Source organism: Pseudorca crassidens, chromosome 7 (genome assembly GCF_039906515.1).
Source record: "Pseudorca crassidens isolate mPseCra1 chromosome 7, mPseCra1.hap1, whole genome shotgun sequence".
In the NCBI taxonomy this organism is placed as follows: Eukaryota; Metazoa; Chordata; class Mammalia; order Artiodactyla; family Delphinidae; genus Pseudorca; species Pseudorca crassidens.
The window spans coordinates 97,586,328-97,613,078 of NC_090302.1; the positions used below are offsets into that span (position 1 = coordinate 97,586,328).

At 42.3% G+C, this 26,751-nt stretch overlaps 1 protein-coding gene across 1 annotated transcript; it reads left to right on the forward strand.

Moving 5' to 3' along the window:
• The first annotated feature begins 911 nt into the window (after positions 1–911).
• On the forward strand, positions 912–4,175 carry LOC137228412 (spermatogenesis-associated protein 31E1-like). The gene is given in 3 exon segments (XM_067745495.1): positions 912–1,055; positions 1,399–2,317; positions 2,320–4,175. Coding segments are annotated over 3 exon segments (2,919 nt in total).
• The last annotated feature ends 22,576 nt before the right edge of the window (positions 4,176–26,751 follow it).

Consider the following 26,751-nt stretch of genomic DNA (forward strand, 5'->3'; position numbering starts at 1 on the left):
ACACCTGGGCTGCAGGGAGCCTGGGGCTGAAATGCGAGGGGGAGCCCTGAGGACAGCGTACCTCTAAAGCCCTAGGGTGAGGGACAGCAGGAGCACTGTGAAGTCAGCATGGGGGCCGTGGAGGGCCGTGGGGCCACAGGTGCCCACCCCTGCCTGCCCTGCCCAGCCCTCCTGGCCCTGGGGGATCCTGGCTGCTGCTTGTGCCTCATGTCTCCTGCAGCCACCTGCACAAGCTCCCTGACAAGGGCGGCTTCCATCAGCTCTCCTGTCAAGACCCGCTTGGTGAGGTGGGCAAAGCAGCGCCTGCTGCAGCCCACCAGCCCTGCAGGGAACCTGCAGAAGATGATGTTCCTGCCGTGTGCCCATCAGCTGCCCTGGTTCCTCTGACCCAGGGCTCTTTACCTGTGGCCTCCACCCTGTCAACAGAACCTCAAGACCAATCCAACTTGAAGAGAGTCACCCTTGGCACTGTGGCAAAGTGTTCACCTCCAGGTAATTCTTTTTTGGCATCTACCACTGCAGCCATCTTGAGTCTTGGCCTCGCATGCTATCACAATTTGTTCCTGTCCTTCTGGTGGAAGATTACCAAGGCCTTCTTCTTCCCCACCTCATCACAGAGTAAGTCCTGGCAAGAACACCTGTCCCACCAGCCACCAGGGGCCCCGTTCTCGGGAGGGCCCACAGACAAGCAGGTAGAGACTGGTAGCCCCTTATTTGTCAACCCTGAAGTCCAGAAGCTGCTGGAGCTTCTAATCACCAAGAAAGTAAAACTAAACACTTGTAAGGAGAAAGAAAAGGATGGGTCATTCTCAGAACAAATGAGCTCAGACTACCACCTGAACACTTTAGGGAATATGTGGAAATCACTGGGTGCTGAGTAGGACAACACAACCCCTCAATCTTTCTGGAACATGAAAGACAACACAGAGCAGCTAGAGCAGCTACCTGGTCCTCAGCAGCTCTTACACTCCGAGGTCTTGAGGGACCACCTGGAACAGAAATACAGCCAACTCTACTGGGGTCTCCCCTCTCTGCACAGCGAGTCCCTGGTGGCTGTTAGGAGCTCTGCTCAACAGCAGGCACCCTTTGTTTTATTCAGTGGAGTTTCTCATGGCTTTTCAGTTTCAATTCAACCTAGAATAACTTTAGGTGCTTCCCAGGCCCCAGTCTTGCCCTGCCAAAGGGTTCCACCCCAGCCTTTCACTCAAAACTTGCCTCCCTGCCAGCCCCCACCTCTGGCTCAGATCCAGGCCCAGCCCTACCTCCCATCTTCTCTCCCATCCAGACCACCTTATTCTCCACCCCAGATGAGTACCTGTGGACTAGACTGTCCTACATTTCAGAACAAGACACTATATTTTATCCCAACTGAAACTCAATGTCTGCCCCTTGTTGCAGAAGCAACTGAAAAGTGGGGAGCCTTCACCCTCTGTGGTCAAAAGGTCTCAGAAAGGCTTTAACCAACTCATTCTCACCCTTCCTCAAGACAGGGGACGCTCCCAGGCCCAAAGGTCAGCAGTTTCCTTTCATCATGAGGACTTAATTGGCCCTGATCTCCAGAAGCAACATCTTCAAAAGAGGCTCATCAAAGAGCAAACCAAGAGGGGCCTGGCCCGCAGTATCCTCCTGTCTCCGTCTCTGGAATTGAGCTCCTCTCAGTGCCAATTTTTACGGACTTATCAGGCACAGGGCAAGCAGGGACCCTGGCAGCCCTCTGCTTTTACAGGCAAAAGAAGACTGGACCGACAGAAGATAAGGTCCAGGTGCCCTAGGAGATCCCATAGGAAGGGTCAAATACAATTCCAACCAGGGCAGGATTTCGGCAAGGGTCTAAGGCCATGTCTGAGGAGGATCTCAAAAGCTTCCTCCAGGACCAGCCTCCTAGTGAAGTTTCTGCAAAGAAACTCTGAAAAGGAGTCAGAAAGATACTTGATGAGGCCCTTGAAGAGTAACTCTGGAAACTGTTTACCCAGTAGCCCAGAGCAGAAACATCTAGAAAAATTCTTGAAAGCCCATTTGAGCACAAAGTTGAGGCAGATTAATCAAGGTATGACGCCTGTGATTGTGCGTCAATCCTGGCTTGCCGCCAACTATGCTTCTTATAAGCCCCACCCTCGCCAGGAAATCAGAAATCTAGCATCCTCGAAGTACTGGAAACCCTGTGTAGACTCCTCCCGTGAGCTTTCCTTCCTCAGTCCAAGCATTCGGCAGATGCTGGAAGCACATGTTATAAGGTGGCGGGTAAGGCACGGGTGGGGCTTACCCAACCAGGCCTTTGAGCCCATAAATCTCAAGCTGGGTGGGGCTCAACCTTGTCCTCTCCAAGGTCCACCTTTTCCCCCTCTGCCACCTGTCAATCTAGAGCACACTCAAAAGCCAACTTGGCTAATAAGCTCTCTGGAAAACCTCAGCCCCATCAGGGAATGAAAGTGATAACAAAAGCAACAGTTCCCACCCTGGTGAGTCCCCTCCCTGTTCCCTCACCTGAGCATACAGAAATCCAGAGGGCCCTGGGACAGACTTCACCTGGTGACAGGTATGGGCCCTCAGAGGCCCCTCTGACTGGACAGGAGGGCAGGCTGCCTTATCAGATGCCCATAGTCAACCTCATGGGCAGAAGCTGCGAGAATGGGACTGTCTTGGGGTTTCCAGCCACTAGGAAAACTCTGTCACCACCAACAAAGTCAGTTGGCCAACCTCCAAAGGAGCCATGCCTTAAAACACAGGTGGCTCAAGGCCGTGCCACTGGTGCGCTCCTTCCAGACTCTCACAGTGACATCCTCCTTCAAGACTATGCCATTGGCATGCCCCTCCAGGACTTTGCCACCAATGTGCTCCTTCAGGACCATCGCACTGATGTGCTCCTTTCTTCAGACATCTTGGCTTCTCACAGGTCTCTTTCTAGTTCCCAGAGGGAACATGCTAGTGAGGACGCACCAGCTTTCCAGGTGGTGCCATATGACCTCAACGTCAGGGAACAGAGCAGCCGGGGGCAGCAGACATTCAAAACACCACAACTTCAGGACCCATTTAAAGGCCAGAGGGAGATGTCGGCCCCAACTGAGGAGTGGAGGGACTTTCAGAGGCCCCAACCAAAAGAGCATGAAGAAATGAAGAGCCAGAGGGAGATGCTCGCATCAGCTGAGGAGTGGAGGGGTTTCACGAAGCCCCAACAAGGACAGCATGAAGAAACAAAAAGCCAGAGCAACGTGCCTGCCCCAGCTGAGGAGTGGAGGTGCGTTAGGAGCCTCCAACCGGGAGAACATGAAGAAACGAGAAGCAACCAGGAACAACAGGAACCCAGGAAACCAAAAGTTAGGGACCCGTGGAAGGGCCAGTTTGCCTCGACTGAGGGGAGGGAGGACAACTGGAAGCCCAAACCAGGAGAGTATAAAGAAAGGTCTTCAGGACTAAAGGCTTCGCAAGCAAGTGGGATGAGCCACGCTTCTCAGGTCAGGGAAAGAGAAGAGTCCCTTGGGAGCAAACATCCTCAGCTCTCACCAGGGAAGAGACAGCTTTCACCAGAAAGCCAAAAAAGGACGAAGCAGTATGTCAGCCACGATAAAAAAGGCAAAGGAATAGAAGAATCCCTTCAAAAAGGCAAGCCTGCATCAGCCACCGCTCACCAGCAGAAACCAATCAAAGGCAAACCTGTTGGAGAGAGCAGGGCTATTGACCCTTGTGCGACTGCAAGAGCTGTTGGACAGGTCCTAAGAGAGAAACTGGGGCTTCACCAAGGACTCTGTGCCTCAAAGTTAAATCTGCACCCAGAACAGCTCCAGGCCCCAGCACAGGGGCATTCCCACTACCACAGGGTTCTCTCCTCTTCAGAACAGAGAAGGGTGTTGAAAGATACAGCCTACAGTCACCAAGCCAGCCCCAAGGACCACAGCTACCTTAACAAGAGCAGGCATACCACAGGCAGGGGCGACAAGTTAGCCTTCCCACCCAGGGAACTGGAGTCCCCAGTCAGACGCTGCCAGCATGGACCAAGACTGGCCGGTGACTCAGGCCACCTGCGCCATCACCCAGCATGTCCTCAAAAATGTGTTCCCTCTGGTCAGCCAGAGTGTGCTTCTCATGCCTTTCCTGGGGGGAAAGTAGTGCCAAAAAAAGTTCAGTTCATGGAAAGAAAACCTGCTTCTTCTCACGTTAACAAATCATCTATGTGCTAATGGCTTCTCTTCCTACCACAATTTTTATTGTTTCCCAAAATACATGTTTTTTCTCATGAGAGGTGGTGGTCTCTGTCTGTGCCCTGCTGGGGGGAAGGGAAGGGATCAGGGTCCACTCTTTCCAGGTAGCTGCTCTGGCTTCCAGATGGGATGGGGCCATGGAGGGAGGTTGGTCCCAGCGTGGAATACTCATCCTCACCTCAATTCCCTCACTGCACTTAAGTTTCCATAATAGCAGCATTACAGAAACAAGCAACAGCATTCAGGACGTGTTAAGGTGAACTAAACCTAAAGACCTCCCCCTTCTCAGGAACCGGCTCAGTCCTCTCCTGCTCTCTCTCTACCTTGAACTTGTGGGACTGTAGGGGAGGGGTTTGCAGAGGCTGAAATTCCCCTCAGGCTCCAGAAAGTGTCACAGACAAGTTCACATGTCAGAATAAGGAGGGGAGTTTGGGGGCAGTGCTAGCCCAGAGTCCAGAGGTGGCAGAAACCTTGCCCCCATGTCTTGGTGGGGACAGATGATGCCTGCCCTGGAAGCTCCTTCTCTCCCTGATGGAGCTGGGATTGAGATGGGCTGGGAGTGTCACCCGGCCTCTGCCTTTCTCACAGTCTGGAGCGGCGGTGAGAACAAAGACCATGCACTCCCAGCTCTGAGGGTGTGAGGTGAGGACCATGGAGGCCGCCAAGGGCTGTCCACTCCTGCCCCAGAGGAGAGGACAGCCCTACTCACAGTGTCCACCTCCCCCAGGGAGCAAGCAGGGATGTGACTGTGTTTGCAGTCACCTCACTGTCTGTCATGTGCCCCTAGGGTGGGATGCGGGGGACGGAGGCAAGTGGCAGAGGTGCCCATAAATGGCACAGTGATCAAGGAGCCCCTGGCGTCCCACCACCGTGTACAGGCCCAGAGAAAAGAAGTTAGGGGCCAGTGGCTCACGGTGGCCCCAGCCCAGACTCTCCCCCGACTCCAGCTCCCAGAGCCCAGTCAGAGGGAAGGCGCCTGGAGCTCCCCTCCACAGAGGGTCAGGCTCCCAGAGGCCGCGGAGCCGCCAAGCAGGGAAGGTTCACTTCCCCACAATGTAGTTAATCAACTTTCACAGGACTGGGAGCTCACGACAGACTCGCGGTCTGTGACCTTTACCTACACATGTGGCCCAAGGAGGCTCTCAGGGGACAGGTGGGACTTACCAGGCTCAGGGACTGTGCTGGGGTCGTAGCAAGTCTCATCTGCTATCAGCCTTGCTCACCCCAGAGCCTGGAGAGGGAAGAGGCCAGCAGACAGGATGTGTCACCCAGTGGGTGGGAAGTGACCTGTGGAGAACGAGGGTGCCGTCAGCTTTCCTCTCCGGCCCGTCCACACAGGAAACCAGGGAGACAGGAGCAATTCTACAGAGCAATTTGGGGCTCTGTGTCACAGTCACTCCCGTGGTGGAGAGTCCTGCTCCAGGAGGGTCCCCTGATCCAGGTGACAGCTTGAATGGCCCTGCCCTACGCCTGTCAGGATCCCAACATGTGGGACCAGGACCTGCTGGGGGGGAGCAGGCACAGGCCTGCTTGTGCTGTGGTTTCTCCCTGAAGCCAGGTCTCACCTCTGGGTTCCATCCTCCAGGGTGGACACAGCACTGGGGGCACAGCCAGGGCCTGAGGGAGGGGCTGGAACCCAGAGCACAGAACAACCTCCAGAGCTCAGGAGAGGGTGGCACAGAGCGGAGACCCTGAGCCTGACTGCTGCCGGGTCCTCTCAGGGGCACCAAGAGGTGAGTGCTGGGTTTGAGGGTGCTGGACGCCCAAGGCACATGTCGAGAGAAGTGACACAGAGGGACACTGACAGAAGAGCAAGAAACAAGAAGGTGCAAGTCCCTTTGCCCTTCTGCTGTGAGGTGCAGAAAGGCCAGCAATGGAGGGCCCCTCACTAAAAGTCCCCAACACAGGGATCCACACTCACCCCACACGGGGACCCACATTGATTCCACACGGGGACCCACAGTGACCTCACACGTGGACCCACACTGATTCCACACGGGGACCCACACTCACCCCACACAGGGACCTCTCAGAGATAATACACAGACTTCACAGAGACCTCTCACAGGAGCCTTATACAGAGCCCTCTATGAGAAGAGAAATCTCAAGAGACCTGCACACAGTTCCATGCAGTCCACACACAGGCACCCAGTGCCCCACCGAGACCACAGAGACCCTTCAAACAGCGGCCTGACACCCACTCAAATGAGCCTGAGCCACCAGCTGGCTCTGAGTGCACCCCAAGCCATGTAGCAAACTGAAGGTGCAGAAGAGATCAGTACCAGTGCCCACAGAGAAAATTCTTGTGTAGTTTTTAATTACTTCTGAAAAAAAAAGAATTACACATTCCCCAAGAAAACCCACAAAATCCTTTCCTTCACGGGTTTTACTTAGCTTGAGCTCTGACTCACAGCTGAAAGAATGACAGACTTTGAAAAGGAGCAAAACTCTGCCAGCATCTAATGAGGGAAAAATCTTTGTCCAATTTTAAATATCATTCAGTCAAATGGCATCAGGGGGTCACATGCTTTGTTTTGCTGGGGACAAGTTCCTGCACTCAAATGACTTCTTTCCTTTGGAAACATGATGCAGAGAGGCCTACAGCAAGTGGGATCCATGGTGAAATGAACCAGCAAAGAGGCATCTAACCCCTACTTCCTAGCTGTGCAAACGGCATGGGATTTCGCACAGAAGAGCTTGTGTCAGGTTTGTGAGGTTTGCTTCATTTTTCAATGAAGTGAGCCACCTTATCAAACACACGAAGCTTATTCACAAATGTGACAGATTTTTGGCAATGTCTCTATTACATTAACTGGCATATTTGTACTTAACTGCCTAATATTAAATGATATTGTTTACTTTACTCCTTTTAAAATATAGTAGTACAGTCAAGATGGTTGTATGGTATGCATGTCTCTAGAACATGAAAAAAGCCTAATGTTCACCTGTGATAACTTAAACTTCTGAACCATTTAGAAGAATTCATATTTTATATAATTCTAAGAAATGTGCATTTTCCAAGACTCAGGAAATTTATGTTTTATTTATTTATTACAGGGCTACAAAAAGGATACATTGCTTAAAAGAATTTTGAAATCTTAGAAAAGATGTCACTTAATTGGTGCTTGAAATATATATTACCTCATATTGCTTGGGAATTGGCATTTTAACATCTGTTAAAGAAAGTATACCTTTAATCGGCATTTCTATTATAATAATAATAGAGGTCTCACTTGTCTGCCTAATACTTTCCAAACTGCACTCAGTTGAGACTACATATTTCTCATTGGTCATAAATTCTGTTGCCCTTTACATGGTAAAATCTGGATAATGTACAGATGTCAAGTATTATGTCTGGTTAAGTCTCTCAGGTTACTCTGTGGGGTAACAGTGTCATGGTCCTTTCTCTCAAAAGAGAAGAGTGAGCTGATGTGAGGGTCCTGTGTATATTTTTTAATTAAGAAAAACAAATATTCAGGCTGTAAAATATTTTTAAAAATCATAGCTATTAATTTTTTGAAATGTGCTCCATTTGTGACATTTTCTTATGTTATGGAATCACAGAACTTTGGAAAGTAGCCACAGATGTCCTCCAATAGCCAATCAATAATATTTACTAACTAGACGAGCTCATCATTCTCCTATAGATACCCACACCTACAACATCTCACATTCATGAAAATGACACTCTCTTTTCGGAAGTTTAAGCCAATATTTCTAAACCATGTGTTTGAGATAAAACTAAATTCTAGTAAGAGGCATTATAAAATAATGTAATTCCCAACAAAATATATGAGGATTTAGGAAATACTGGCATCTTTCATAGGAAAACAGTTGCCTCATCTCATCCTGATAACAAGAAATTTGAGTGACACAGCTCTTTGGTCTAAGCATTTGTGTGTGTGTGTGTGTGTGCTTTAGCTGGTCCTCTGGATTGGATGCATTAATATTCTATTTTTAAGATGTGTGGGCTAGAATATTTTTACATAAGTGATGCATAGGATATGTGGTTTATAAATTAGGCTCTATGGCCATTCTTATCCCTCATGGAATGGAACATGAGGGTAAACAGAACAACCAGCACAAATAGTTTCTGGAAAAACGATTACATTCCCTTGAACTTTCCCAGTAGAAGAAAAAAGGTGGAGACTTCAGGTAGGCAGCTGAGATACATTTGCCCCACAAATAAGTACATAAATTTTAGTCTATTAAAACTGGAAGGGGGTCTTCCGAGAAGATGGCAGAAGAGTAAGGCGTGGAGATCACCTTCCTCCCCACAGATACATCAGAAATACATCTACACGTGGAACAACTCCTACAGAACACCTAATGAACGCTAGCAGAAGACCTCAGACCTCCCAAAAGGAAAGAAACCTCCCACGTACCTGGGTAGGGCAAAAGAAAACAGAATAAACAGAGACAAAAGGATAGGTATGGGACCTGCACCAGTGGGAGCGAGCTGTGAAGGAGAAAAGGTTTCCACACACTAGGAAGTCCCTTCGCGGGCAGAGACTGCGGGTGGCGAAGGGGGAAAGCTTCGGAGCCGCGGAAGAGAGCACAGTAACAGGGGTGCGGGGGCAAAGCGGAGAGATTCCCGCACAGAGGATCGGTGCTGACCAGCACTCACCAGCCCGAGAGGCTTGTCTGCTCCCCCGCCGGGGCAGGCGGGCCTGGGAGCTGAGGCTCGGGCTTTGGTCGGAGTACAGGGAGAAGACTGGAGTTGGCGGCATGAACACAGCCTGCAGGGGGTTAGTGCGCCACGGCTGGCCGGGACGGAGTCCGGGGAAAAGTCTGGACCTGCCGAAGAGGTAAGAGACTTTTTCTTCCCTCTTTGTTTCCTGGTGCGTGAGGAGAGGGGATTAAGAGCGCTGCTTAAAGGAGCTCCAGAGACGGGCATGAGCCGCGGCTAAAAGTGCGGACCCCAGAGACAGGCATGAGACGCTAAGGCTGCTATTGCCGCCACCAAGAAGCCTGTGTGCAAGCACATGTCACTATCCACACCCCCCTTCCGGGGAGCCTGTGCAGCCCGCCACTGCCAGGGTCCCGGGATCCAGGGACAACTCCCCCGGGAGAATGCATGGCACGCCTCAGGCTGGTGCAACGTCACGCCGGCCTCTGCCACCGCAGGTTCGCCCCGCACTCCGTGCCCCTCCCTCCCCACCGGCCTGAGTAAGCCAGAGCCCCCGAACCAGCGGCTCCTTTAACCCCGTCCTGTCTGAGCGAAGAACAGACGACCTCCGGCGACCTACAAGCAGAGGAGGGGCCAAATCCAAAGCTGAGCCCCTGGGAGCTGTGAGAACAAAGAAGAGAAAGGGAAATCTCTCCCAGCAGCCTCAGAAGCAGCGGATTAAAGCTCCACAATCAACTTGATGTACCCTGCATCTGTGGAATACATGAATAGACAACGAATCATCCCAAATTAAGGAGGTGGGCTTTGAGAGCAAGATTTATGATTTTTTCCCCTTTTCCTCTTTTTGTGAGTGTGCATGTGTATGCTTCTGTGTCAGATTTTGTCTGTATAGCTTCGGTTCCACCACTTGTCCTAGGGTTCTATCCGTCCGTTTTTTTTTCTCTTAATAATTATTTTTTTTATTTTAATAACTTTATTATATTTTATCTTACTTTATTTTACTTTACTTTATCTTCTTTCTTTCTTTTTCCTTCCTTCCCTCCTTCCTTCCTTCCTCCCTCCCTCCTTTCTTTCTTTCTTTCTTTCTACTTCTACTAATTCTTTCTTTCTACTTTTTCTCCCTTTTATTCTGAGCCATGTGGATGAAAGGCTCTTGGTGCTGCAGCCAGGAGTCAGTGCTGTGCCTCTGAGGTGGGAGAGCCAACTTCAGGACACGGGTCCACAAGAGACCTCCCAGCTCCACATAATATCAAACAGTGAAAATCTCACAGAGATCTCCATCTCAACACCAGCACCCAGCTTCACTCAATGACCAGCAAGCTACAGTGCGGGACACCCTATGCCAAACAACTAGCAAGACAGGAACACAACCCCACCCATTAGCAGACAGGCTGCCTAAAATCATAATAAGTCCACAGACACCCCAAAACACACCACCAGATGTGGACCTGCCCACCAGAGACACAAGATCCAGCCTCATCCACCAGAACACAGGCACTAGTCCCCTCCACCAGGAAGCCTACAAAACCCACTGAACCAACCTTAGCCAGTGGGGACAGACACCAGAAACAATGGGAACTACAAACCTGCAGCCTGCAAAAAGGAGACCCCAAACACAGTAAGGTAAGCAAAATGAGAAGACAGAAAAACACACAGCAGATGAAGGAGCAAGATAAAAACCCACCAGACCTAACAAATGAAGAGGAGATAGGTAGTCTACCTGAAAAAGTATTCAGAATAATGATAGTAAAGATGATCCAAAATCTTGGAAATAGAATAGACAAAATGCAAGAAACATTTAACAAGGACCTAGAAGAACTAAAAATGAAACAAAAAATGATGAACAATACAATAAATGAAATGAAAAATACTCTAGATGGGATCAATAGCAGAATAACTGAGGCAGAAGGACGGATAAGTGACCTGGAAGATAAAATAGTGGAAATAACTACTGCAGAGCAGAAGAAAGAAAAAAGAATGAAAAGAACTGAGGACAGTCTCAGAGACCTCTGGGACAACATTAAATGCACCAACATTTGAATTATAGGGGTTCCAGAAGAAGAAGAGAAAAAGAAAGGGACTGAGAAAATATTTGAAGAGATTATAGTCGAAAACGTCCCTAATATGGGAAAGGAAATAGTTAATCAAGTCCAGGAAGCATAGAGAGTCCCATACAGGATAAATCCAAGGAGAAATATGCCAAGACACATATTAATCAAACTGTCAAAAATTAAATACAAAGAAAACATATTAAAAGCAGCAAGGGAAAAACAACAAATAACACACAAGGGAACCCCCCTAAGGTTAACAGCTGATCTTTCAGCAGAAACTCTGCAAGCCAGAAGGGACTGGCAGGACATATTTAAAGTGATGAAGGAGAAAAGCCTGCAACCAAGATTACTCTACCCAGCAAGGATCTCATTCAGATTTGATGGAGAAATTAAAACCTTTACAGTCAAGCAAAAGCTGAGAGAGTTCAGCACCACCAAACCAGCTCTGCAACAACTGCTAAAGGAACTTCTCTAGGCAAGAAACGCAAGAGAAGGAAAAGAACTACAACAACAAACCCAAAACAATTAAGAAAATGTTAATAGGAACATACATATTGATAATTACCTTAAATGTAAATGGACTAAATGCTCCCACCAAAAGACACAGATTGGCTGAATGGATACAAAAACAAGACCCATATATTTGCTGTCTACAAGAGACCCACTTCAGACCTAGAGACACATACAGACTGAAAGTAAGGGGATGGAAAAAGATATTTCATGCAAATGGAAACCAAAAGAAAGCTGGAGTAGCAATTCTCATATCAGACAAAATAGACTTAAAAATAAAGACTATTAGAAGAGACAAAGAAGGACACTACACAATGATCAAGCGATCGATCCAAGAAAAAGATATAATAATTGTAAATATTTCTGCACCCAACATAGGAGCACCTCAATACATAAGGCAAATACTAACAGCCATAAAAGGGGAAATCGACACTAACACATTCATAGTAGGGGACTTTAACACCCCACTTTCACCCATGGACAGATCATCCAAAATGAAAATAAATAAGGAAACACAGCTTTAAATGATACATTAAACAAGATGGACTTAATTGATATTTATAGGACATTCCATCCAAAAACAACAGAATACACATTTTTCTCAAGTGCTCAGGGAACATTCTTCAGGATAGATCATATCTTGGGTCACAAATCAAGCCTTGGTAAATTTAAGAAAATTGAAATTGTATCAAGTATCTTTTCCGACCACAACGCTATAAGACTAGGTATCAATTACAGGAAAAGATCTGTAAAAAATACAAACACATGGAGGCTAAACAATACACTACTTAATAACGAAGTGATCACTGAAGAAATCAAAAAATACTTAGAAACAAATGACAATGGAAACACGACGACCCAAAATCTATGGGATGCAGCAAAAGCAGTTCTAAGAGGGAAGTTTATAGCAATACAATCCTACCTTAAGAAACAGGAAACATCTCGAATAACCTTGCACCTAAAGCAATTAAAGAAAGAAGAACAAAAAATCCCCAAAGTTAGCAGAAGGAAAGAAATCATAAAAATCAGAGAAAAATGAAAAAGAAATGAAGGAAACGATAGTAAAGATCAATAAAACTAAAAGCTGGTTCTTGGAGGAGATAAACAAAATTGATAAACCATTAGCCAGACTCATCAAGAAAAAAAGGGAGAAGACTCAAATCAATAGAATTAGAAATGAAAAAGGAGAAGTAACAACTGACACTGCAGAAATACAAAGGATCATGAGAGATTACTACAAGCAACTCTATGCCAATAAAATGGACAACCTGGAAGAAATGGACAAATTCTTAGAAATGTACAACCTGCCAAGACTGAATCAGGAAGAAATAGAAAATATAAACAGACCAATCACAAGCACTGAAATTGAAACTGTGATTAAAAATCTTCCAACAAACAAAAGCCCAGGACCAGATGGTTTCACAGGTGAATTCTATCAAACATTTAGAGAAGAGCTAACACCTATCCTTCTCAAACTCTTCCAAAATATAGCAGAGGGAGGAACACTCCCAAACTCAATCTATGAGGCCACCATCACTTTGATATCAAAACCAGACAAGGATGTCACAAAGAAAGAAAACTAGAGGCCAATATCACGGATGAACACAGATGCAAAAATCCTCAACAAAATACTAGCAAATCCAACAGCACATTAAATGGATCATACACCATGATCAAGTGGGGTTTATTCCAAGAATGCAAGGATACTTCAATATACGCAAATCCAACAGCACATTAAACGGATCATACACCATGATCAAGTGGGGTTTATGCCAAGAATGCAAGGATTCTTCAATATACGCAAGTCAATCAACGTGATACACCATATTAACAAATTGTAGGAGAAAAACCATATGATCATCTCAATAGATGCAGAGAAAGCTTTTGACAAAATTCAACACCCATTTATGACAATAACCCTGCAGACATTAGGCATAGAGGGAACTTTCCTCAACATAATAAAGGCCATATATGACAAACCCACAGCCAACATCGCCCTCAATGGTGAAAAACTGAAAGCATTTCCACTAAGATCAGGAACAAGACAAGGTTGCCCACTCTCACCACTCTTATTCAACATAGTTTTGGAATTTTTAGCCACAGCAATCAGAGAAGAAAAGGAAATAAAAGAAATCCAAATCAGAAAAGAAGAAGTAAGGCTGTCACTGTTTGCAGATGACATGATACTATACATAGAGAATCCTAACGATGCTACCAGAACACTACTAGAGCTAATCAATGAATTTGGTAAAGTAGCAGGATAGAAAATTAATGCACAGAAATCTCTGGCATTCCTATACACTAATGATGAAAAATCTGAAAGTGAAATCAAGAAAACACTCTCATTTACCACTGCAACAAAAAGAATAAAATATCTAGGAATAAACCTACCTAAGGAGACAAAAGACCTGTATGCAGAAAATTATAAGACACTGATGAAAGAAATTAAAGATGATACAAATAGATGGATAGATATACCATGTTCTTGGATTGGAAGAATCAACATTGTGAAAATGACTCTACTACCCGAAGCAGTCTACAGATTCAATGCAATCCCTATCAAACTACTTCTGGCATTTTTCACAGACTAGAACAAAAAATTTCACAATTTGTATGGAAACACAAAAGACCCCGAATAGCCAAAGCAATCTTGAGAACGAAAAATGGAGCTGGAGGAATCAGGCTCCCTGACTTCAAACTATACTACAAAGCGACAGTAATCAAGACAGTATGGTACTGGCACAAAAACAGAAAGATAGATCAATGGAACAGGATAGAAAGCCCAGAGATAAACCCACGCACATATGGTCACCTTATCTTTGATAAAGGAGGCAGAAATGTACAGTGGAGAAAGGATAGCCTCTTCAATAAGTGGTGCTGGGAAAACTGGGCAGGTACATGTAAAAGTATGAGATCAGATCACTCCGTAACACCATAAACAAAAATAAGCTCAAAATGGATTAAAGACCTAAATGTAAGGCCAGAACCTATCAAACTCTTAGAGGAAACTATAGGCAGGACACACTATGACATAAATCACAGCAAGATCCTTTTTGACCCACCTCCTAGAGAAATGGAAATAAAAACAAAAATAAACAAATGGGACCTAATGAAACTTCAAAGCTTTTGCACAGCAAAGGAAACCATAAACAAGACCAAAAGACAACCCTCAGAATGGGAGAATATATTTGCAAATGAAGCAACTGACAAAGGATTAATCTGCAAAATTTATAAGCAGCTCATGCAGCTTAATAACAAAAAAACAAACAACCCAATCCAAAAATGGGGAGAAGACCTAAATAGACATTTCTCCAAAGAAGATATACAGACTGCCAACAAACACATGAAAGAATGCTCAACATCACTAATCATTAGAGAAATGCAAATCAAAACTACAGTGAGATATCATCTCACACCAGTCAGAATGGCCATCACCAAAAAATCTAGAAACAATAAATGCTGGAGAGGGTGTGGAGAAAAGGGAACCCTCTTGCACTGTTGGTGGGAATGTAAATTGATACAGCCACTGTGGAGAACAGTATGGAGGTTCCTTAAAGAACTACAAATAGAACTACCATATGACTCAGCAATCCCACTACTGGGCATATACCCTGAGAAAACCATAATTCAAAGAGTCATGTACCACAATGTTCATTGCAGCTCTATTTACAATAGCCCAGAGATGGAAACAACCTGAGTGCCCATCATCGGATGAATGGATAAAGAAGAAGTGGCACATATATACAATGGAATATTACTCAGCCATAAAAAGTAACGAAATTGAGCTATTTGTATTGAGTCTGTCATACAGAGTGAAGTAAGTCAGAAAGAGAGAGACAAATACCGTATGCTAACACATATATATGGAATTTAAGAAAAAAAATGTCATGAAGAACCTAGGGGTAAGACAGGAATAAAGACACAGACCTACTAGAGAATGGACTTGAGGATATGGGGAGGGGGAAGGGTAAGCTGTGATAAAGGGAGAGAGAGGCATGGACATATATACACTACCAAACGTAAGGTAGATAGCTAGTGGGAAGCAGCCGCATAGCACAGGGAGATCAGCTCAGTGCTTTGTGACCACCTGGAGGGGTGGGATAGGGAGGGTGGGAGGGAGGGAGACGCAAGAGGGAAGAGATATGGGAACATATGTATATATATATATAACTGATTCATTTTGTTGTAAAGCAGAAACTAACACACCATTGTAAAGCAATTATACTCCAATAAAGATGTGTAAAAAGAAAAAAAAAAAAAAACTGGAAGGACTCCCCCAAAGCTATTTGATGAAAGGATTTGCAAAGAGTAGATCAAGAAGGACAGGCAGGTCTAGCGTCTGCTGGCCATGGCCAGGATACCACCTAAAAGATTTGTCCATAATTGAAGTAGGAACCACAACTTGGCCAAAGTGATGGGTGCTGCTCCTTCCCTCTACTTACTCCTGGATGACACTGCCTTTCACCACCCTACACTCTATAGCCCTCCTTCATTGTCTGTCTGGGGACTTACTGGGGACTTCAGATGAAGGAGATTAGGTGAGGAAGAAGAAGAGGAGAAGGAGGAGAGCAGGAGTGGGGAGGGAACAGGAGAAGGAGGATAATGAAGGAAAGTCATTACCAAAAAATGACTGTGGCCTCTTCTGTAGTCTGGTCACCTAATGAACAAATGCGGACCCTGAGACAGAGATTCCCCAAACCATACAGATATTCACTTTCCACAACTGACGCAGACCAAATGCTTCCTCTGCTACATCATATAACCTGTGTGAAAGAATCCTTTTCATAGATCATCCAGATGATCAACCTGGTGTAAATTATTTCCACCACCACGAGGTTATGGTACGTGTTACTGTTTTAGCAAAGAAAAAAAAATCATTTTGCCACTTAAGTATTTAAGAGTACACTACCCTTCTTTGATAGCAGTCTGTTATTTTTCATCATAACATGGTTTAAGAGGAAAAGAATAACAAGAGAAAGAAACTTCCAGGAAAAACAATGAAATGTAGTGTGATCCACATCCACTTCTCTGGATAGAACTCCATCATGAAAAACATAACTGTCTGAATCTTGAATCCACCTGCATTTCAAGGTCATCCATGCAGATTTTGAGAGTTGAAGGCAAAAGTACACAAAATCCAGTTCCTGGAAATACCATCCCTGCTTTGCCCCCATGTCCCCACACACACCCTCACCTGAGCGGCATGGAGACTCACTAAGAGACATCTTGATGGGGAAGCCCACCAGTCAGAGTGGACAAGACAGTATACTAGGATGCAGGAAGAAAATATTAGAACTTCCATTTGTATTCTTTCTCTTCTCATTCTTTTAAAATTCCTATATCTGTATAATTTTTGTCTTGCATATAAATTACAGAACCATAGTACATACATTTAATTTGAAAACGCATAAATATACACACTGGATCTTCATGCTCAGAAAACTTTTTTCTGAGTAGGAGAAGGATAGAAATGTTGGAGAACACTAACATGAACCAGATTCCTGGCCTTTTCTAAGGAATCAAACCAGAATCCAAAACAGCCATGGGCTCTGGGCTCTGGGCTCTGTCAGGCAAAGCACATGTGTGTGGCCTGTCCAGGGAGAAGGAGAGCCATGAATAAACTCCAGAATATCTGTTTCACCAAACTCTGAAACTCAGAGGGACCCCGTCAGCCCTGAGTTTCACCTTGTAGGCAGAGGGCAGATTACACAGGTAAGTGAACCATTCTCCCCCTACTAGCCTGCAAACACCATGCAGCTGTGGATTGGTAGGGACCCCAAGTCCATAGTAAGAGCACAGATCCAGTTAGAATACAGTGAAGGAACTTCCGGACCTTCCAGCAGCATCAGAGCTGCAGGGGGAATGTGTGAGGGTGTAGAAGCAAGGGGGACCTCAGGCAGCATCTAGCAGAGATTGGTGAACAGCAGCACACACCAATCCCAGGACAATGGCTTTTAGTTAAGAATGCAGTGGTTTGCATTTACATTAGATTGTTGAAAGTATCCTGTTGCTTTCGAGGCAAAATTCTGAAGGCAGTAGTTTTATTTACTAATTTAAAAAACAGGTTTTACATATAGAAAATCCACTGGAAGGTGTTTTGGATCAGGTAAACAGTTCTGAAGAAAGAAAAGAAAAATGGACGCATTAAGTCAAATTTATGGATATAGTGACTTGACTAGTAAGCAGGAGAGTAAAAATATTAGACAAAATTAAACATCAGATCAATATACCTAGGGTGCACAACCACTGAGCACACTCACAAACTGGCATATTGAGAAAGGGTCTCAGCTATTAGGCCAAGCAACTGCTGTGATCCAGCTTAAGCACAGGCAGATCGGATACACTTTCTCCCAATTCAGGGGTTTTAAGCTAAGATGAGGGGAGTTTAGTCAATAATAAAATTTTAGTGAAAGCAGCATCTGTAGTTGTCAGCACTTGCCATTGGAAGATAATGTGTGAACAGCAAGTTGAGAAAGAGAAGTATTTCAGTTTTGAGGCCAAAACCAATCACTTGAACACATTATTAGATGTAGGAAATGGACTTAAGAGTCTATACTGGTCGATCTACTGCACACTGTCTACGTTACCCAGTAATCTTCAGTAGTTGTCATTATTTCACACACTCTGATCTCTAACACAGCAGGGAGGTCAGATATACTTGTCAAGGTCAAGCTGGATGTCAGTGAAGGACTCTGAAAGTGCGGAAATCTCGCAACTTGCTCTCAGATAGATGACCATCAAATGAAACATTTCATGATATGATATGTAATAAATGATATGTAATATGACATGACATGATTAATGTATCAATATACAAAGGAATGGTAAAAAATACTGATTGATATGATATGATATGAAATGACATATAATACACAATATATGATACAATATGACATGATTGATTTATCAACACAAAAAGGAATGGTAAAAAAAAATACTATACATTACAAACTTGAAAAAAGTGTTGCCTGATAATCTCTGGAGACATACTCTATTTTTAATTTCATCCCACATGGCTTCATGGGCTATCATGTCTACACTCTTTTTATTAGGGTAACATTTTTGCTTTTACTCAGTATATGGATAATTTAGCAGTGGTTAAATTCTTTTTTATTGAAACACTTTGTATTCAAATTATGAGCAGACTTTATATACAGTATTTTTGTGCATGTGGATGTCTTCTTGGTTTTATGTCATCCCACTCTGATATCATTTCACCAGTTTCCTACTGAATAGAGTTGGGGAGGTGTACTGATATGAGATTTAAATCCTAAGCAAAGGGAATCAACGCTCCCAGGCTGAGAAAGTATTTAAGGGAAGATGGATGAACTGAAATCTCACTGGTGGTCTTCACATTTATGAATTTTTACTATATCAAAATATAACAAGTATAAAATATGGGAGTAGGGGAGCTAAGCAAATCTTAGAAAATACATTCAAGCTAACAATGCACTTACTCTGTTGATCTGTTTGTCCTTCATACAAACAGATGTATGGGTTTGGCTAGAAGACCTGTACTTTTCCATTGATTTCTAAAATTCTAGAATGATGCCTTCCAATTGAAGCTAAATGCTTCTCCCATGCTTCATTTCTCTTGTGAGAGAGAAAAAAAAAAAGCAAAAACAACAACAGCCCTGATGATATCCAGAGGTAAGCCTGGACATAAATACCAAAAGGTATCACAGAATACCAATCAATGCCAAGAAAGATTACTCTGAGATAATGATGAAGTGAGAAAAAGTGAAGGCAATTCACAACTGTTTTCTAAGTACAGAAAAAGAAGTCACTGTGCCATCCCCCCAAAATACCAAACACTCCATTCTCTTGGTTAAAACGAGTGACATCTACTTTGTTTCCAGCAATGGCTTTATTTTGACTACAGTCTTCCCTCTTGTAGCTAAAATTTATTGAGATGAATTATAGAATTGCCTTGGCTTTCACCATCCAATTTAAGTAATAATTGAAATTAGGAGCTTAGTGGATAGGCTAAATGAATAGATTAGACAGAACTTGAATCTAATGGACACATCTACGAAGAAAACTCTGTCCAATTCTTCAGAATACATATTCTTTTCATATATGTACATAGAACATATGTGAAAATTGCCAAATGCTGTTCCATAAATCAAGCCTCCACAATTTCAAAGGAATGAAATCATGGAGTACTATGACCACAGTGGAATTAAGTTAGAAATCAATAATTATAAACAAATAATAATCAAAGTGGGAACTAAAACATTCTTATGTTAGAAAATTGTGAAACACCAATCTAAATAATCCAATGGTCAAATAATAAAACGGAAGAGATAATTTAAAATATTATGAGCTGAATGATAATGAAATAATGGAAAATCAAGACTTGTGGGATGGCTTAGAGGGACATTTATAATAGCTTTAAATGTGCATATCTGAAAAGAATTTTTTAAAAACAATAATCTAAGCATCCATCTGTGTAAGCAAGAAAAAGAACAGCTAAAGCAAAAGAAAGAAGGAAAAAATAAAGATGAGAGCAGAAATCAATGAAGAAGAAACATACAGAGTTTTAACATTGCTAAAACTAGTTCTTAGAAAGACTATAAAATTAATAAACCCAGTGGCATTTGGTAAATTTTTCTTATAATCTGGAAACCTTCTATCAAGGGACATTTTGAATCTGGATCTGAAAGAAGATCTTTCCACCCTCCACACCCCGTCATATATGGGGCTCACAAAACTCTGTGCTGTCCCTCATTTCACGTTGTTTTTCCATTCCAGAGCATTTATTTTAGAATGCAGTTAAAAATGGAAAAAATGAAGCTGCAACTAATTATTTCCGGGTTTATAAAAATGTGAGTTAGAATGTTTCATCCATTCAAAACAGCCAGTTGTGAGATTAAAAACCTAATTCATTCATTTAATGCTTTTCAGCAGACATCACAAGAATAAAGACATTCTCATAGCTCAAAACCTGTGTCCAGGACATTTTTTCTTGGTTCGGATTTCAGCAGCTATGGAGTAAAAACTCTTTTATCTCCAGGGACTGTGTCACTTAACATAAAGCCTCCAACAATAACAACAAAAAAAAGTAAAAGAAAACATGAATTCAGCACACTAATAATGATCATAGGTATGAAGATATATATTTTCCAAACCTGATAACTGTAACACTGTTCAAGTTAGTATGTTTTTAGAATAAAAAATTACCTTTCTGAAGCCACTTGACTGATATAAGAACAAGAAAAAATGACATCCATGTTAACAGGAGCTGTCAACAAATAGATTATTATTAGTCAAATGTACAAACTAGATCATTCGTTTTGTAACTTTATGTCTTCCAAGCAACATGGTGCACAAAGTTGAGGTTATAGTGTTCAGAAAATATAACAAACATGAAAACTTTGATCCTGTGGTCGCTGTCACATGCGTCACATTTGTGACATTTGAATGTATATGCCACAAAAGAATTAGACACACACATATCCACACACATACACACCCACTTACACACAAATACTCACATATGTACACATGTATATACACATGTAAACACAAAACCAGAAACGTACACATATATATATACACATACATTTCGACTTACACACATAAACACCTACTTATACACATGAACATATTTATACACATGCACACCTACTTACACATACATACACCCATGCATGAATATACATACTACACACACATACCCTACCACACATATACACACACCACAGGGTATAGATGTATAGATGTCCAAAAAATAATTTTTAAGATTAGGGTTTTGAAAATATGAAAACATCCCAATAAATGCTGCATTAAAACCAAGTAAAATATGTAAATGCTCACTTGGACAACAGAACCTTTAGCAAAAGAAGTGTCCTTGAAAATATTGTGATTATTATGAGCTGTGAGTACAAATGTACCCTATAATATAAAGCTCAAATATTCTCATTTGTAGAGCTGTTCCATTTCATCCTATCATCTTTTCCTATTCTGTGTCTACCCCAATTCTCTCTTCTCCTCCCATGATGTTTCAGCCCTGACTTGAAAGCAGCAGAAGTTTAATGCTGAAAGTAACCAGCATTTTACAGGCTGATTGCCATTGCTGGGCTATTAGTAGAAATAAAGATGGCTTAATAAACTCTAGCATTCCACGCTAGTTAATGTCATTCCAGGTGTAGAGAGATAAAGAATTCTATGTCTTCATTGTAATGATATTAAAACAAACTACTGTGTATTAAATCATGCTTGGAAATGAGCAGACACTGCAGCCAGAAGCAAGCTCAGGAAACCATGGGAAACTATTTTGACTACTTCATCCAGGTTCCTTTTGAGGGAGAAGGCTCTGTATAAGGAAATGAGCTGCCTCAGAGCCCCATCTTGACTTACACAAAGACCATCACCGACTTGCTGTGATTCTCAACTACTCAGTGGAAGAAACAGGGGCAGCATGGAGAGGAGATGCAGAGGAGCACGAGGATGGACCACTGGGCAAGCAGTGATCAGAAGAAAAAGCTTATTTCTCTAATATTCAGCAATTCCTAGTCATTTGTGTTCTAGGCTTACTCCACCATAAGAACTGAAACACTGCCAGGAAATGCACAATATTAGATTCCTTGAGAGAAACTTCCTTGGGACTGGACACATGTACACTGTCTTGGGTCATTTTACATTTATCCACAGAGCTCACAGCAGAAGACTGAATAGTTAAAAGATACAACTAATCTTATTTTTCACTTAAAGATTCTTAAATTCTACCAGTGCAGCATGGCTAATAAATTGGGAAAACAAATCTAACTTTAAAGCAGTGCAATCCTCTATAATAATTTGAAAAATCTAAACTCTTTCCTCTCTGGAATTTTAAATAGATGACAGACTCATAACCATTTAAAAATATGTTATGCTATGGAAATTGACAAATAATTGATTATCAGCTTAAGTTGAAATAATAGTCTACGCTAAATCCAGGACTAAGTACGGATGAAAAGCTTAACTTTGGGGCCTCATTTTTGGACATTGAATTAAGAGAGAACGGGAGCAGCAGGCATGTGGTGTAGGGAATGGTGGAAGGGAGGAATAAATACTGGGAGTGCAGAGGAGGAAAAGTTGACACCTGTTTCACCCTTCCCCTCTATTTCTACTCCAATGTTCCCGGCTCAGGTATTACCATCTTTCACCCAAATGACTCATGGACCCCACAGCTGCCTCCTTAGCTGATGTTTTGTTCTATTGCTTTCATGTACAACGAAGTAATGGATACACCCTGCTTTATGTAACCTTTTTGTACTTTCAGCAGTCCTCAATGCAAATCTGTTTTTTTAAAGACTTAGAATAAACATGGAATTCAGTAACTGCCCAAATTCTAGAAGGAAGTAAAAAAAGATGTAGGAAGGATGATTCATAGTTCAAGTTATTTTTTAAACATAATTTCTATAAACTTTGTACATACTGGAAAAAATAGAATCAACGCCTTAATCCTTTCTTAGTGTCTGGCTGTGTCCATTAAGGACCGTGCATACGCACAGACACATATGTTACCCAGCTGTCTGCTTTGTGGGAGTCACAGGTGTCCTATGTCTACGTGCCATCATCCAGGGAGAAACAGGATCACGCCATTTCAGAGAGGCCTTAAGGCTGTTGAGCACCCCTTCCTCTGACAGCTCAGGATTGGTCGTGAGAGGTCACAAAGAATTGTTCACTGAATACGTTTATTAAGGACTGGATTAAATGTTTTACAACAACAACAATACACATTTGGGGGCATAAAAGAAATAGCTCAAAACATTAAACGTGTTAATATTGGAAAATATTAGCATTTCCAATCACTGCTAAATTATCCTGATTCAGCTTCCCAGTGACAGTCCTATTTCCTTCACTTTTTTGCTGGATCATGTGGTAGTTGTATTTTTAAATTTTTGAGGAACCTCCATACTGTTTCCCATTATGGCTGTACCAAATTACATTCCCACCAACACTGTACAAGGCTTTTCTTTTCTCCACACTCTTGCCTTTTTGGAACTTTAAGGTAATCCAAAAACATTATCCCTGCATTGTATGTATGCAGTTAAGGTAGAAGCACCAGGGAATGGAGAGAGCAACAATCTCCTTAAGTCAGTGTTTGCATCTGAAAAAACACGAGGGGATTTATGCCTGCCATTATTTTTTAAAAGGGCAGTAGAATGCTGATCACACACAGGTGGGATGCTTAAAGTAAATCCTGCATGTGGACTAAAAAGGAAGAGGCTCAGCCTGGACCTTGCATGGAATATTCTACCTATTCTTTTCTTTTAAATTTTTATTGCAGTCTAGTTGAGTTACAATTTTGTGTTAGTTTCAGGTGTACAGCAAAGGAAATAAGTTATATATATACATATATCCACTCTTTCTTAGATTCTTTTCCCATATAGGCCATTACAGACTATTGAGTAGAGTTCTCTGTGCAATACAGTAGGTTCTTATTAGTTATCTATTTTATATATAGTAGTATGTGTATGTCAATCCCAATCTCTCAATTTATCCCTCGCCCTCCGCTTCCCCCCCACCCCGGTAACCATAAGTTTGTTTTCTACATCTGTGACTCTATTTCTGTTTTGTAAATAAGTTCATTTGTACCATTGTTTTAAATTCCACAGATGATACCATATGATATTTGTCTTTCTCTTACTTACTTCACTCAGTATAACAATCTCTAGGTCCATCCATGTTGCTGCAAATGGCATTATTCTTTTTTATGGCTGAGTAATATTCCATTGTGTGTGTATATATATACACACATATATATGTATATATATATATGTGTGTGTGTCTATATATATACACCAAATCTTCTTTATCCATTTCTTTGTTGATGGACATTTGCTTCTACTGATTCTTAAAGTAGTCCTCTTCCTAACAGGTTCAGTGGTGGTTACATGAAGCATATTAGCTATTACATACCTTGTCCCCTGTTTCTCATTAAGTAGAAGCCCTTTTGGAGTGGGAAATGTCCCGAAGTGAAAGAACTTATTCTAAGATGACCCTCATTGTCTTATAGATAAAATGTCAATATGGCATCAATTCATTAAACAAAAAATAAAGATTGTGAAGCAGTTTCCATGAGGTTTCAGGATTTGAGTCACTCCCTAAAACATGTTCAAGTGAAGACGAATTCTTCACCTCTCCAGGATGTGCATGGCCAGCCTTCCTAGCAGTCCCTTGTAGGGGGCCTTTAGGCAGCTCCCCCAGAGCCTGAAGGCCAGGACAGTCAGACTGAATTTTGATCTCCCACAATTAACCACTTCTACACTTCATTCAGCCACTTCTTTGTGGAGCACTTCTGAAAGCTGAATCATGTGATGTGGAGAAGGACAGTGACTTTAGCACCAGCCAACAAAAGTATAATTTCTTCAAGATTACAGTTTTCTCTTCCAATGTTTTAATAGTTTGAGTACAAATATTTTCACAAAGAACATTTATGAGCTATTTTATTCTTTGAATGTGCTCCGTACAAATGAAATCGTCTCTAGCCTCACTGGGATAATTATTTTGGCTATAATGTAATTGTCATGCAGAATCTAGAGCAAACCAAGCATTGAAAAAGAGAAGAGGAGAAGGAAGAAAAGACTTGTAGGTGTGGGAAAAACAAAACTAAAGTAGCATTGTTAGTATATTAATGTTCTTGCATTTTTCTAGAAGCTTTTCTTTTTCTAATAATCTTGAAGTATTTCATGAACTGTTGCTGTAGGAAAGCCATGAGATGCAGATTATTAAGAAAAAAAGACATCAGGATTATCCTAACCCCACGATTCTGCATGACCTTTGCTACAGTTCCATTGACAGATAATTACGTGAGGAGAGAAGTAACAGCCATGTGCTGAGCGCCTCTGAAGTCCAAGTATTTTCTCCAGCATCTTCACTGCTAACCTCTACCCTGTGAGGCAGCTGTTACCAGCATTTTACAGAGGTTCCCAAGAATCAAGAAAATGGTCCCAAGTGGTGTGTGTGTGTGTGTGTATGTACATATATATATATATATATATATATAATGGAATATTACTCAGCCATAAAAAAGAATGAAATAATGCTATTTGTGGCAACATGGATGGACCTAGAGATTATCATACTAAGTGAAGTAAGCCAGACAAAGACAAATATTGTATGATATCACTTATATGTGAAATCTACAAAAAAGTGATACAAATGAACGTATTTACAAAACAGAAATAGACTCACAGACATAGAAAACAAACTTATGGTTACCAAAGGGGAGGGGAGGAGAGGGACAAATTAGGAGTTTAGGACTAACTTATACACAGTACTATATATAAAAGAGGTAAAAAACAAGGGCCTACTGTATAGCATCGGGAGCTATACTTAATATCTTGTAATAACCTATAATGGAAGAGAATGTAAAAAAGAATACATATATTTATACATATGTATAACTGAATAACTTTACTGTACACCTGAAACTAACACAAAATGTAAAACAACTATATTTCAATAAAAATAAAGAAAAGAAAACAGTAAATTAACCAAATCACATGAAGAAAAAAAAAGAAAGAAAATGGCCCGAGGTACTCTGCCTTGTGGATCTTGGGCGAACAACTGAGCTCCAAATCAGTATGTATTTCCTTCTTCATTTATGCTCATCCCTCAAATGAAATATGAGACATGTTAACTGCTATTTGGCAAGGGTATAGGGCAGGCAGGCTCCAAAATGCAACATTCTTGGCATTACAAAAAGTTGAAGTGCATGCCAATTCCAGAAGACTCAGAGGGAACTTAGCAAGTGCTCAGACTGACCAGTATCACTGCCCAAGGTGACCTGGACATCTTTATGCCAAGAAACAATGTATAGAAATGGCACTGATGACAGAGGCCAGCAAGGCATGGGTCAGGGGCTCCTTTCCACCCCTTACCAACTCCCCATTCCATAATGCATGTAAGCCCCTCGCATAAAAACAGATACACAAAGAACTTGGATTCCCACAGCAAAACCTTACATTGACTAAGAAATTTCTGCAATGAGTTGAGAAATCTGAAGTTGACTAGATTATTTTCTACTGTCAAGCAAAAATGAAATTTTATGATGAAAAATGAGATATTTTTTAAATTACAATTTTGCCTTCTTTACTGGCTTTTTGGACTGCAACTATGAAACTTAAGCATGGTTTTAGACTTATTTTCAAAACAAATGTTTTAAAACCTTTAATGAAGTAGAAGTAACATAAAATAAACTGCACTTACAGTGTACAGTTTCATAGGTTTGATATATGTGTGCCCATGAAACCATCAGCCTAATTAAGATAGTGAACACATCCATCACCCCCAAAAGTTTCCTCATGCCCTTCTGTAACCCCTTCCTACTCCCCTCATTCCTTCCATCCCCAGGCAAACATTTAACTACTTT